Consider the following 12512-nt stretch of genomic DNA (forward strand, 5'->3'; position numbering starts at 1 on the left):
AGCAGGGCTGGGATGGTGGAGGGAGGGAGGGAGGGCAGCCCCAGGGACCCCAGCCCCCCGGGACCTGCAGGCATGGACGCCTGGGACAAGACACCCACCAAGCAGCAACAGCAGCTGTTACTTCCAAGCTGGTCAAAAAATATAAATCATCCAAGACTTTCACTTCCAGATCACCTTAAGCATACAACAGGAAAAATCCAGGAGAAATAGCAAGTGGGGGAGCAGGCGTGAAACGTTTGGAACCAAGAGGACACGCAAGAGCCCCTTCCTGCCCGGTTGCAGCAAAGGAAGAGAAACGGGTCATTTATTGCTGGCAAAATACATTCCCGTTGGGCTCTTCCTTCTCTCCATCAGAGGCTCCCGGTCGGGATCTGCACCTTGGTGGCCGATGAGCAGCGGCCCCTTGGGGCTGCAGTTTCCCCCTCTGCACCGCTCCCCAGCTCCTGCCTCCCAGGGCCAGGAGGAGACCAATTTGGAAAAAAAACCTAAAAACCAAAATAAATCCCCTGGGAGAGGTTTAAGCAGCGGCAAAGCCCTGCTTGCAGCTCCCTGCAGGGAGGACAGAAGCCGTTTGGGTGCTCAGGTCTGGCAGCAGTTGTGCAAGGAAAGCCGCCTCCTTCGAGGAGGAGAGACAGCGCAGTTGTGTCTGTCGGAGTGTACAAAGCCACGGCCGACTTGTTTTTTAAAAATCAGTATCTTCCCCCCCTGTTTTAAATATCTGCCAGCGCTAAACTTCTATACTTAAAAAAATATATATCCCATATGTGGATTTCCTTAATGAAATGCACTGAGACCCAGCCCAGCCCGTCACCCTTCTCTTGCACGCACGCACCGCACACGCACACACACGCTGAGCAGCTCCATCCAATACTGGCTCGGTACTTCACGTGATGTTTTCTCCAATACTGAGAGGAAAAAACAAAACAAAACAAAGCAAACCAACAAAACATCAGCACAATCAACCGCAGCAAAGTAGCTCAGCAACACTTCCCAAAAGTGAAGGTCCTTGGAGCTGGAAGACAAGGTGGGTGAAAATTACCCACCAGAAAAAGCAAAAATAAAAAAAAAAAAAATTATATATAATATATTTATATACCTTAAGAAGCTGCTTATACCTCAGTTGTGTTGAGTGCAGCACACACACGCTGCCTCTGCTTTTTCCTCTCAGGTTGCGAAGCCGATCATACAAAACGGTGGGATGCACCCTCCCGTCCCCCTTCCCCACCCCAAAAGCTGCGTGCTGCGCGGTGCCTTTCAGACCAGCAACAGGGCTGCGGGTGAGCGAGCGTCTTCCTCCAGTTAAGAACAAAGACATTATTTTTATTTACAAAAAAAGGAGAAAAAGTTTCCACACAAAAGCACTACAATGATAACTCCCTTTGGTAAAAAGTGTAATAAATGTCTCCAGTCGGTCTGTCTGTCGGTACTAATTTCTTAAGCCACCTGGTACTATGGTACACAAGAAGCTAATACAGTTATGCTAGCACATCAAGCATACTTCCTTTAATAAAAAACAAAAACAAAACAAAAAGGAAAAAAAAAATTGACAATTTGTACATTTATTTACAAAAAAGGAGGGGAACATGTTAAAATCGTGTTGTTCTCTGTTGTGTGTGTGTACGTACATGTGTGTGAAAAGCTGGTGCATGGCACTAGGAGAGACTAGTAAACAAGCAGGTACAAAAAAAGAAAAAAGAGAACAAAAAATGAACAGTTCCACTGGCACTAGAAAGGACAGACCGATCTGCACGGGGTGAGTCCAGCCTGGGAGGGAGGCGAGAGGAGCCCAGGGGCCGCTCCGGGAGGCGCCGCCGAGCTGCCCCCGGCGCTGGAAACAGCCTCGGGGAAGGAGAATCCGGTGGCGACAGGCACCTGGGGATGTGGAGACAGATCCGGCGGTGGAGAGCCTCCGGTTCCCTTCCCTCGCCGCTCAGAGTCAAAGCCTCAGTGCTGCTGGTGTGTACGAGCTCGTGGTGTCTCTCTGGGATGGCTCAGTTCAGAGAAGGGTCCTCCCCGCGCTCCGGGGACGCGAGCCCAAGTCCAAGGGCCGGTGGTCCCAGCGGGGACCTGTGTGTCCCTGCAGGGAATCCCGCTGCTGACAGCTGTACCAGCCACACACTAGTCAAGTGGCCACGTTACGCAGATACACAGTGAGGGGAGAAAGGCATCTTCCTCCTTTCCTTGATGGGCGCACACACACACACCTCTCCCGGGCTCTTCCCTCACCCCGGGTTTTGTTGATTTTTTTTTTTTCCTTTTTTTTTTGTTGTAAAATTTTACGGTGTCTTGAATATTGTGCCGTATTTGACGCGGTACTTGTTAATGCTGACAAAGTGCAGGGTCTCTGTGTCACAGGTGGTGGTGCAGGGCACCAAGCCCTCCAAGCCTTCGCCCATCAGCCACTTGTTTGTCTCGGCTGCCATTTCGCGGGGCACGTGCTCCTTGGTCCATTTGTCCACCCAGGCCTGGAACCGCTGGTGCAGTCGTTTGCTCACTCTCTCGTGGGACTATGGAAATAGGAAGAGGTGTTAAAAAAAGGCCTCCAAACTGCAGCATTACGTGGTCAATACAACTGAGGGGATCAACAGCCAGAGGGAACTTCTAACACAGATACAGAGAGAGGAAAAGCTCTGATAAAGTCCCCTGGTCACCTCTCCCCCCCGGCCCTTCAGGAGCAGAGGGTCCCAGGAACCACCAGCTGCTCACCCAGGCCTCCTGCTCGCTCCTACCTGCTGAGCTCGCAGCAGAGCGGTCCTCCTGTACATATAATCCTCCGATTTGATCACGTACACCATCTTATAGGAGTTCAGTTTGAATTTACACTCCAGCTTGTCCAAGCTCTCCACATTCTCCATTGACTTCTTACTGTTCCCCTCCTTTCCTTCCTTCTCCTGCTGCTCCCGGCCACGCTGACACTTGCGGATCCGCCTCAGATTCCTGCAAACCAGAGAACCCCTCCTGGAATTAATGCTCACTGGATGGAGCTGATGGATCTGTGCTGGTCCCTCAAAAGCCTGGCCAACAGCTTGGAGCACAAGCCCTTGTGCTCTCTGCCACCTGTGGATGTTGCCACCTGGAGAGCAGGAGCCTGGGGCAGACCCACAGGCTTTTAGGACAAACACCACGCTGCCAGGGTAATTTCTTCTGTCACAGCATCAAAACACAGGCAAGACTGACCACCCAGCGCTGTGACGGAGCCAGACCCAGGCTGTCGGGCAGGGCTCCCAGCCCAGCCCGGTTCCTCACCTCGGCAGGAAGACGGGTTTCTGGGCCAGGTGCTCCCGGAGCTCAGGAGAGGTAGAATCAGAGTTGACGTACCGCTCCACATAGTCCGACCAGCGCTGCAAACAAGCACAGAGCACAGATCAGCCGCTGCCTTCCCACCAAACAAGGGGCGGTTAAGGAGGCTAAGCTGGAACTTATACAGACGAACATAAGGTTACTTTTGAAGGCTCCATGCATCTTAACCCCCAAAAGGCAGGTATGACTTCTCTCTATATGGTTTTGAGGGTTTTCTAATACAAAATAAACCAAGAAGGATTTGCCTGCTCCCGTCACTGAAAGGTTTACGGCACATCCTTGATGTTTCTTTATCTTGTGCTAACCACAACAGTCAACCAGACACCCTCATCCAGCGCAGCCCTGACCATCAGGGTGAGCTCTCCAGACAAGCTGCTCTTACCTCTGCTTCCACTGGGTCATCAGAGTTCTCCTCTTCTGTGTCCAGCAGTTCAATGGTTAACTGAACTTGACCTCTGCTCTGGATGAACATCAGCTATAAAGAAAAGGCAGGACAGACTTCAGAAAAAGTTTCAAATGAAAAAAGGGAGAATGACACAGGTTGGCACCATTTTAAGTGAAAAACCTGCTTCTCAAATGCCTGACAGCAAAGGGAAAACACCAGCCAAATTGTGCAGTCTTTGAGGAAGAGAAACATTGTAAAGCTTTCTGAAAATCTTTTGTTTTTTGAGTGGTGTGGGTCCTTGAGCCCCCAAATAAGTTGGAGGGCAAAGGAAGAGAGATTATACACGCAAGTTTTTATCCAAAGTACTTCACTTGCCCAGAAAGGGCCTGACCGCTTCCTGCACCTTAGGCGAAGGACATATGGATTTGCTTAGCCCAGTGCACCAGGTTTATTCAGCAAAGTATGCAGTCAGCAATGATTTAATGCCCTGTCAGTATTAGCAGATCTCCCCACAGTTGAGAAAGGCTGAGGCACAAGAGAAATGGGAGAGTTTGAGCTAACAAATTAAAAGCAGCAAACACGATACAACTTAAAGACAGTGTGAAGCACGAAGGATACTCATTGCTGTTCCAGGAAATACATTTCTCCTTGAAACGTCATTTCTGAGGGGCCCTTACAGAAACATTAACCTTTGTGCCAAAAGCTGGGGACAAGCCACTAAAACTCTCAACTTTCAGAGCTACAGAAACTGCTCAGGGCTCTTGGGTTCCCAAACAAGGCTCCTTTTTTAAAGGACTGGTGCCTCTCCTTTCTCAAAAGGCATCCCCCTCGGTGCTTGCTGCTTTTACACTGCAGTTCGCAGCCCGGCTTTACCTTGAAGCAGTTCTCCTCCGACATGAGCTGCTCAGCTTTGCGCTGGTACGCGGCCTCCAGGAGAGCACGGGAAGACTGGGAAGCGAGAAGACCTCCCGTTGCTCCGTTGTTGTTCTCCGACAAGTAGAGGTCTGTTACCTGCACACAGATCTCATCGCTCACTATGTGCTGGAGCTGCAAAACGGAAGAACAGAACAGAAAGGAACTAAGATGTAACCATGGGTTTAAGCACAAGCAAAAAAAAAAAAAAAAAAGCTGAAAAAGCAAGTTTAAGGCTACATTTTTAGTAATGTCTTCTAGTTGCAGAAGATCTCTGCTGCTATGTTTAAAAATACCCAACAAAACCAAAAAAAGCCACAGTATCTTTAACAAGATTAGCAGGGGGCAAAGTACAGCTACTCAGGAGAAAAACTCCGGGCAGGGAACATCCTGATGGGCAGCAGGGGAGGAAGGGCTGGAGCACCGCGACACAAACGTCCCCTCCTCAGCAAGGGGCTGCTGCGTCCCACAAGAGAGGTGGGAGACTGAGTATCAAATCCTGGTTTTGTACAAGTTTAAAAATCAAAAGCTGCTCAACCGTCTTTTGAATTCCGTTAATCTCTGGACTGAAGGGCTTGTCAAAAGCAGCTCTTGCCTTTGGAAAGAGAAGAGGCCTTTCAAGCCATTCCACCTCTAGCTCCTTGTGTCTGTTTTTGTTCTTTACACTAGAGAAAGGCACATGAAGAACCTTTCCCTTGGACACACATGCTCCCTACCAGCCCAATAAAAGGACTAGGGTTTAACAGCCAAAACGAGCTACTCAAACAGCCAAATAAAGAGAGACAAAGCTTTGCAGAAAAGGCATGCGCTGCTTCTGTAGCACTGCTGAAAAGAAAGGAAATCATTACAATGTAATTTAATTCTTTTTCAAAGTTAAAGCAATATTAGCTCTGGAGCTGCTCTGAGGTTGAATATTTATATCCTAAAACTTCTGGAAAACAAAGGGAGAACTCTTCATAGACAGGATATTCCCCATAATTTAAATACCTCAGAAATGACCTTTTATCACATCTCTTTACATCGGGGTTAGAGCTGGGTTAAAAAACACCCAGATTTTACCTGCTTACCCCTGAAATTCCCCATCTATTGTACAGCACTCCTCCTCCAATGTGGGCCTGGGCTCTCCATGCCGCAAACAACCCAGCTACTTTCTGTACCCAGGACACCCACCCCCCAGCCTTTGCCAGCAGTCACCTGTCGAACGATGCTCTGGATCAGCTTGTCCATGGTAAAGGCGATGTAGGCGTGAATGGTGAACATTTCACGCAAGGAGTCCTCGTACTGCGACGAGTCCATGTTCCCGTCCAGGAGGTTGCGCACCATGTCCAGGAAGGCCGGGTAATAATCCTCAACATCAATGTCCACTGCAACAAGAGAGAACGGGAGCGATGAACACCCCAACCCCAGGAACGGTTCCTTTGAGTTCTGGTCCTCAGACCACCCAGTCAAGCTGGAGAATTCCTGGAATACGCTTGAGTTTGTCTTTTATGGACATTTAAGTGAGACTTTTTAAGGCCATGGGTGCTTTTGTAATCTCTTGCTTTCTAGCTCTAGCCTCCTCCTTGACGTCTTTGTTTTTGAGACTTTTAAAAAAGCTTTTAGTTAGGGAACTCAAGGATGCTTTAGATAAAATAGGTATAAAATAAAAGTTGTTGCATAGTACGACTGTGCAATTTGAGTCCCATGTACCCCGCACCACCTCATCCCCTCCCTCAATTTGAGGCTGCCCAGTGATAATAAAACCTCCCCATCTCCCACCAGAAATCACTCACTGGGCTCCTTCAGTCGCAGCTGGATGGCAGGACTGTCGCTCTTGTCTCGCTTGATCCCCAGCACTTCCCTCTCCCACTCCCTTTCCCGCGTCTCCTCCTCGATCTGCCGCTCGGCCTGGGTGCAGATCCTCAGCAGCCGCAAGCACAGGATCTGATGCAGCCGCATGAAGATGTACCAGTTGCTGTTCACGTAGAAGAGGTTGTAGACCTCATCCATGCCCCGCAGCTTCTGGGCCGTCGTGTTGTTGAACATCAGCTTGGTTTTGGGAGGACTGCCCCCAACACCGTTGTGCTTTTTTGCAGCCCCAGTAGCTTCATCCACATCCATTTCCTCTTCTTCCTCCTCTTCCACATCCGAGAGTTCCCCTCGCTGAGCAAACAGCAGGTCTGGAATGAAGTGATACATGATCTGCTTGATTTTGTACTTGTCCTCCTTCTGGATTCCTGTCTGCCGTTTCACATGGTGGATGATGAGAGAGGCGGCGTCTTCCAGGATCTGCTTGTCTTCATAGGCTAGGGATAGGTGTGGGCCTGTGGGGACTCCAGCATTGTCTTCTGAAGCCTGCTCTTGCCTCTACAAACGAGAAACACAGCACAAACCTGAGTCCCAAACACCACCTCTCCTCACCCAAGAGCCTTTAGGGAGCTCTGACAGGGGTGTAGGCTTCCTGTCATCGAGCAGTGAGGAATGATGGGAACTGAAACTGCACTTGCAAACTACATAAGCTTGAGGGAAGGAAACTGTTGATGACCATCCTACCTCATCATAGATGCTTTCAATCTCATTGAGGAGACTCTTTGACCTCAGGACCTTGGTATCGTTCTGCTTGAAGTTGATGCCCTGGTGATCCAAGGATTTCAGGTAATACTTCTCATTCTGCTCTCGCCAGACTTTATTAAATCCTCTCTGGGCTTCTCGCCACTCTTCCTCCTTCATCTTTAACCTTGGATCAAGAAAACAACACTGAGCTAAGAGGTCTGCTCTGAGCATATAAGCAGGGTGGGGAAACTGTGACCCTGCAGGTGCCCTGGGCAAGGCTGTTCCCCCAGTTCTCAGGACCCTGAGACACAGCAGTGACAGCCCCACAGAGATGAGAAGTGGCCAGGGAACAGTATCGCCTGCTGACACATCTCCTGGAGCTTCCCCAAGGAGCGGCAGCAGCATCCACTCCCTTTTTGTGACTGAGGAAAGGGAGGGTGACAACAGAAACAGAACTGGAAATCTGAGACTAACACAGGCACCGCAGTCTGAGCTCATGGTCACACACACCGTGGGATTTGGAAAGGGATCAAATTTAGCCCTGGATCAATCCACACAATAGATTCTCCATCTTACACACGATGCTGACACTAGGGAAGAACTCGGGTTTAAGAGGAGACAACAAAAGCTTGATGTCCCTCCCCCTGAGCTGGTAAGGCTTTTGTGTCAGAAGGGTAATTCCCCTGAATTACCCGACTCTTCTGAAGTACAGCAACCAACCAGAACATAAAACGCACTTCTTAAATTACAGCCTTGTAGAGGTCACACCCTTTAGGGGCAGAAATTAGCTATTTTTACAGAAATCTGGATCACGTATGGTGCGTTATCTGTCAGCAGAGCCCCCAGGGCAAGGTGCTGGAGCAGTCGGTACCTTTTCAGTACGATGGGAACAGCCACGGATGGGTTCTTCCGAAGTCCATCGATGATGTCGGCTGCTTTGTCAGCATATATCCTTTGGAGAGCCTTGCGGTGGATCACCTCCGAAGTGCCCCCCAGCGTGTTGTCCAGCCGGAATTTGGCTTGCTCCTCGGCAGACAAGCGCGAGAGTTTCTTCTGGATTGCCTCGAGGACACGGATGGTTGCCAGGTTGGTCTCCAAGACAACATCCAGCTGAAGCGAACGGTGCATTAGCCATCATTGAATAGATAAAACATGATACTTCACAGAGGCTAACGTTTAAGTGACATGAAACAAGAAGTCGTGCATGTTTAACAAGGTGTTTTCAAGCAGTGGTTTCCATGTTCGGCTGCTCTCAAATAATCCAATTATATTTTATCTGCTACCTAGATAATACTGTGTAAGAATTTAAAGGCTACGATACTGTTCGGAAATTACATTTTCCACTTGGGAATAGAACACAATTGACAGTTACTCTACAAAATGACGTGCTGAATCTGAGCGTATTCAGGTAATTGCCAAGCTAACTTCCATTTCAAGTCAAGATGTCAATCATTTAACATCCTGAATGTATCGCTTTTCAGATTATTAGAGGGGAATGCATGTTCTTGTGTGCTACGTGGGCAGTAAGAACAGAAAAGATGCGTTGATTATATGCTGGCCATTGAACAATTTCACCTGGAGCGGTGTGAACTAAGAGCTCAGCACAAAAAGCGAGGGGCAGGGGTGGCAGTTTGCAGCGAGACGTAGTTATGCAGCCACTGCCTCTTGCGTTAAGAGATCACAAGCTTTCATCCAAAAAACAGGTGACAGACACATAATACAAACAGATTCTATGCAGTAGTATTAAAGATATAATTACATCAAGAGTGTTAATGGAATCCCAAGCTCTCTGAGGCATGAATCAAGGAAAAACAATTTACCTCGAAACGCTCATCCTCACACCTGTAGATGTGCTCTTCATATTGCGTCTTTTTGGAGCTCACAAACGTGGAATCTTCGGACCAGGATGGGAAGGAGACCCAGGTGTCATTCAAAACCTTTGAGGGAGACAGGAGGAGACAAGCTTTCCCCAACTCCAAAACAGGAACAGAACATTCAAAAAGAACCAACACCTCGAAGAGGCCAAAGACAAAGAAATGAGGATTTTGGCAGGCAGCCTTGAATGTCAGGCCCAATTTTCGCAAACCTGAAGCCTGAACAGCAGAGCCGCAGGAAGAAAAGCGTGCAGCTGCACCCCACGAGACACTTCTGAGACAGCAATCTCCTCACGATTTGGTGCGGGTGCTGCTGCTGACCGCAGGCTTGTAGGGAAGGGATTTCTAGGGCTCTCCCCTCCTCCTGTGAATGCTCTGAACCAGCACAATTATAAACCAGCCTTCAGCAAGAGCCCTGCTCACTCATCTCCAAAATATTACCCTCAACATCAGGGAAGGAACAGGACCAGCCAGGACTGTTCCCACTTTGATCAAAAGACCATTACAACACATTAAAAGACTCAATGAGTACACCTGATCCTGTGGGACGTCGTTGGGAGACCAGCTTTGAGACTTGACCAAGAAGGCTGGTTGCATGTAGGGAGCTGATTTCCCAAAGCAATGCACTATTTCTGAAGACAAGAGGTCTTCTTAGCATTTCAGGCAGGAAGAAAGAAGCACGTGAGGGATACGTGGGAGAAGCTAACTACAGAAAATGTGATTTTCTTTCAAAGCTGGACTAAAGATAACCCTGAAAGAAGACTAAGTGGGAATTTGGTTAAAAACCTAGCAATAGTCTTAGATTATGTACTGCCTTGTAAAAGATCCCCGTGGATCACATTAAGACCATAGAGAAAACTAGTTCTGCCATTTCCTACTTCACGTTTAAGTCTGTGATCTTAATGTTCTTTTCACACGTTACACTATATAAAACATCCATATCTAATGACCCCACAATTTACTTTATATAAACATCACTGTCTTGTTGGGTTTTTTCCAGCTGCTGCCCAACGCTTGACACAACCCTTTCACAAGCACCACTGGAGAAGAGCCGATGCCAACCAAACCCACGTGGGCATCGCATCTCCTAGCATGACCCATTCCTAGACTGACGCCTCACCCTGTGCAACAGCTTCTGGACACAATCCAGATATTTGCAGGAGCGCCAAGTGCTCACTCACCGCTCGGAACACCTCAGGGTGTGCTCACCTTGGGCTCCAACAGGCAGCACGGTGATCCCGAGCGAGGACATACGCCCACACATGCCCAGGTGCTGTTTTGCTCGTCCTTTGCCTCACTCCTTCTGAGAAGGCTGGGAGTAGCCTCCCTCTGCCATGCAATTCCTCGCCGAGAGCATCTTACCTCTTTACACAGCGGAGTCCGCCCCGTGCACTTGGGTTGCTGGTAGCTCTTGGGTAAGGCCCGGTAGCTGGAGCCCAGTCTTTTACAGGAGGCGTAGTCTATCTCCATGGCAATCCCCTCGGTCGCCCGTTCCTTCGGATATGTCTCCATGTGAACAGACTCTTTGTACCCCAGAAAGTTTTTAAACCAAGTGAACAGTTCTGGGAATTTCCTAAAAATCAAACGAACAAAGTGAAAAGCTAGCTAAGCAGAAATCAAACAGTGCTGAGCTGCGATGCTGAGGCTACAATTGATGGACTGTGTCTAAGAAGACCCCCTGAATTATCATTCTGGTGAGAGAGGACCCATAGAGCTTGATCAAACGGGAAGTTGATCAGGTGCTGGATTTCTCTCTCTTGGTGCAACTAAGGTGCTTTAGGCTTATCCCCGTGTATTGCCAGGGATACACAGACAAGCACCAATGTATCCTCCACACCCCTTGTAGGTACAGACCCCACGAGACAAGTGACCAGCGAGAGGGAGCAGCCAAAGCTTTCATCGCAGGGACAGAGTCACATCTGGTTTCCCAAGCTATTCCAGCAGTGAACCCAGGCCAGATCCCGAGACGTTTGCCAATGTTCTTAACCTTAAACCAGACTTTTCCAAAAGCAGCAAGAAGAAACCGAAAAGCGACTCTGTAACTATATGGCAAAAGGTTTCAGTGCTGAGCAATCGCTTCCACCAGTGCTGCCTCCCCAGACCACACAGACCAGCACAAATTACAGAGGAGCCTTTGCCTGCAAGGCCCAAGTTCACCTGCTTGGAGAGAGCAGTTTTCTGAAGAATTTATTAGCCTAAAAGAGCGCATCTGTTCAACTCTTCTTATCTCATGCAAAGCTCCAGCAATATGAGGAATTGAACCTGTTACTGAGGCTAATTGAATCACTGCTCATTTATTGCTTTTTCATTACATGACAGAAGATAATACCCAACTCCAGAATAGGAAAACTGTATTAGACCTTTCCCAACACAGCTATTCACCATTGTAGCTAGGAGCACAGACAGTGAATAGGGAAAATCCACAATTATTTGCTGAATATTTCACCTTTCCTGGCTCAAGGTAGCATCCTGCTGATGCCCAAGTCCAGGGAGCTACAGAGAGAATGGAAGCTCCTTGGGGCAGTGTCTTTGCATAGCAACTAGTACAATGGGGTCCCGAACCCAATGTACATTGCTATTGCCTTCTCCCTTGGAACCAGGAACTCAATTCGCAGGAAGAAGGAACATTAATCTTGCAGTCCAAAGCTGATGAGAGGATAATCGCTTGGTTTTAGCTGATTTAATAGAGTTGTTCTGTACGCTACTGGCAATTATGGAAGTCATAATTCCTATTTAAACTATTGTATTGCTTATAATTTTTGGCTTTGGCAGAATTCAGCTGCTTTTTGGAAATTTTAGTGAGTTTATATCAGCACTTTTTTTTCCCCCTCCTCCTCCTCCATGCCACTCAACCACAGGAGATGCATTCCCCTGAACAACCACAGAGGTTGGCTTGTCTTTCCTGGCTTTGCAACAGGAACAGTCCTGAGTGTATTAAACTTCTCACCTCACGCAAGGAAACGGGTTCCACTTACCCCAGGAACGGAGAAACGAGCTGCACGAGCTCAGCCCGGGAGATCACCTCCTGGTTGAAAATAACCAGGCAGCGAAGGAAGTTTTCGTACGCTTCTGTGCTCCGCAGAGCTTTGCGGACCTTGTGGAGAGAAGAGAAGAGGCAAAGAGCTGCTGTCAGGGTGAGACCGAGCTGGGTGAGCTATCGCTGTCCAGGACACCTGGATTCAACATTGTGCTTACCACCGATACACAGAAATCACACACAGAATGAGAACGCAAATCTGTACATGAGCTGAACAGAGGGTGACCTGCCCCACATGCAGGGCTGGACAAACAGACACCAATGTGAAACATCTCTGTGCTGGGTGTGCCCTGCAACATCAGCACTGGGGGCACTCCCCTGCACAAAGGAGCTGCAAGTGAGGAATGAAATCCCTCACAAAATCCCTGAACAGCTGGATTACAAAACACTGGAATCATAGGCAATGTCCATTATAACTGCAGCCCCACAAACCCACCCAGGCTGACTTTAAACACTGGAGAATATTGCAGGT

General features: G+C 48.6%; 1 protein-coding gene across 3 annotated transcripts in view; it reads right to left on the reverse strand.

The window, feature by feature from the left end:
- Nucleotides 1-1299: 1299 nt before the first annotated feature.
- Nucleotides 1300-12512, reverse strand: part of SIN3A (SIN3 transcription regulator family member A) — a 29857-nt gene continuing 18644 nt past the window's right edge. For all 3 annotated transcript variants that reach the window (XM_065076160.1, XM_065076159.1, XM_021285587.2), the window contains exons 10-21: nt 11979-12097; nt 10366-10576; nt 8950-9066; nt 8001-8239; nt 7130-7313; nt 6370-6943; nt 5792-5961; nt 4559-4732; nt 3683-3775; nt 3247-3341; nt 2730-2937; nt 1300-2507 (exon numbers count right to left, since the gene is read on the reverse strand). In XM_065076160.1, coding sequence (XP_064932232.1) covers nt 2277-2507; nt 2730-2937; nt 3247-3341; nt 3683-3775; nt 4559-4732; nt 5792-5961; nt 6370-6943; nt 7130-7313; nt 8001-8239; nt 8950-9066; nt 10366-10576; nt 11979-12097 — 2415 coding nt within the window. In that variant the 3' untranslated portion in view covers nt 1300-2276. The remainder of the gene's footprint in view (nt 2508-2729; nt 2938-3246; nt 3342-3682; nt 3776-4558; nt 4733-5791; nt 5962-6369; nt 6944-7129; nt 7314-8000; nt 8240-8949; nt 9067-10365; nt 10577-11978; nt 12098-12512) is intronic.

Source organism: Columba livia, chromosome 11, assembly GCF_036013475.1.
Source record: "Columba livia isolate bColLiv1 breed racing homer chromosome 11, bColLiv1.pat.W.v2, whole genome shotgun sequence".
In the NCBI taxonomy this organism is placed as follows: domain Eukaryota; kingdom Metazoa; phylum Chordata; class Aves; order Columbiformes; family Columbidae; genus Columba; species Columba livia.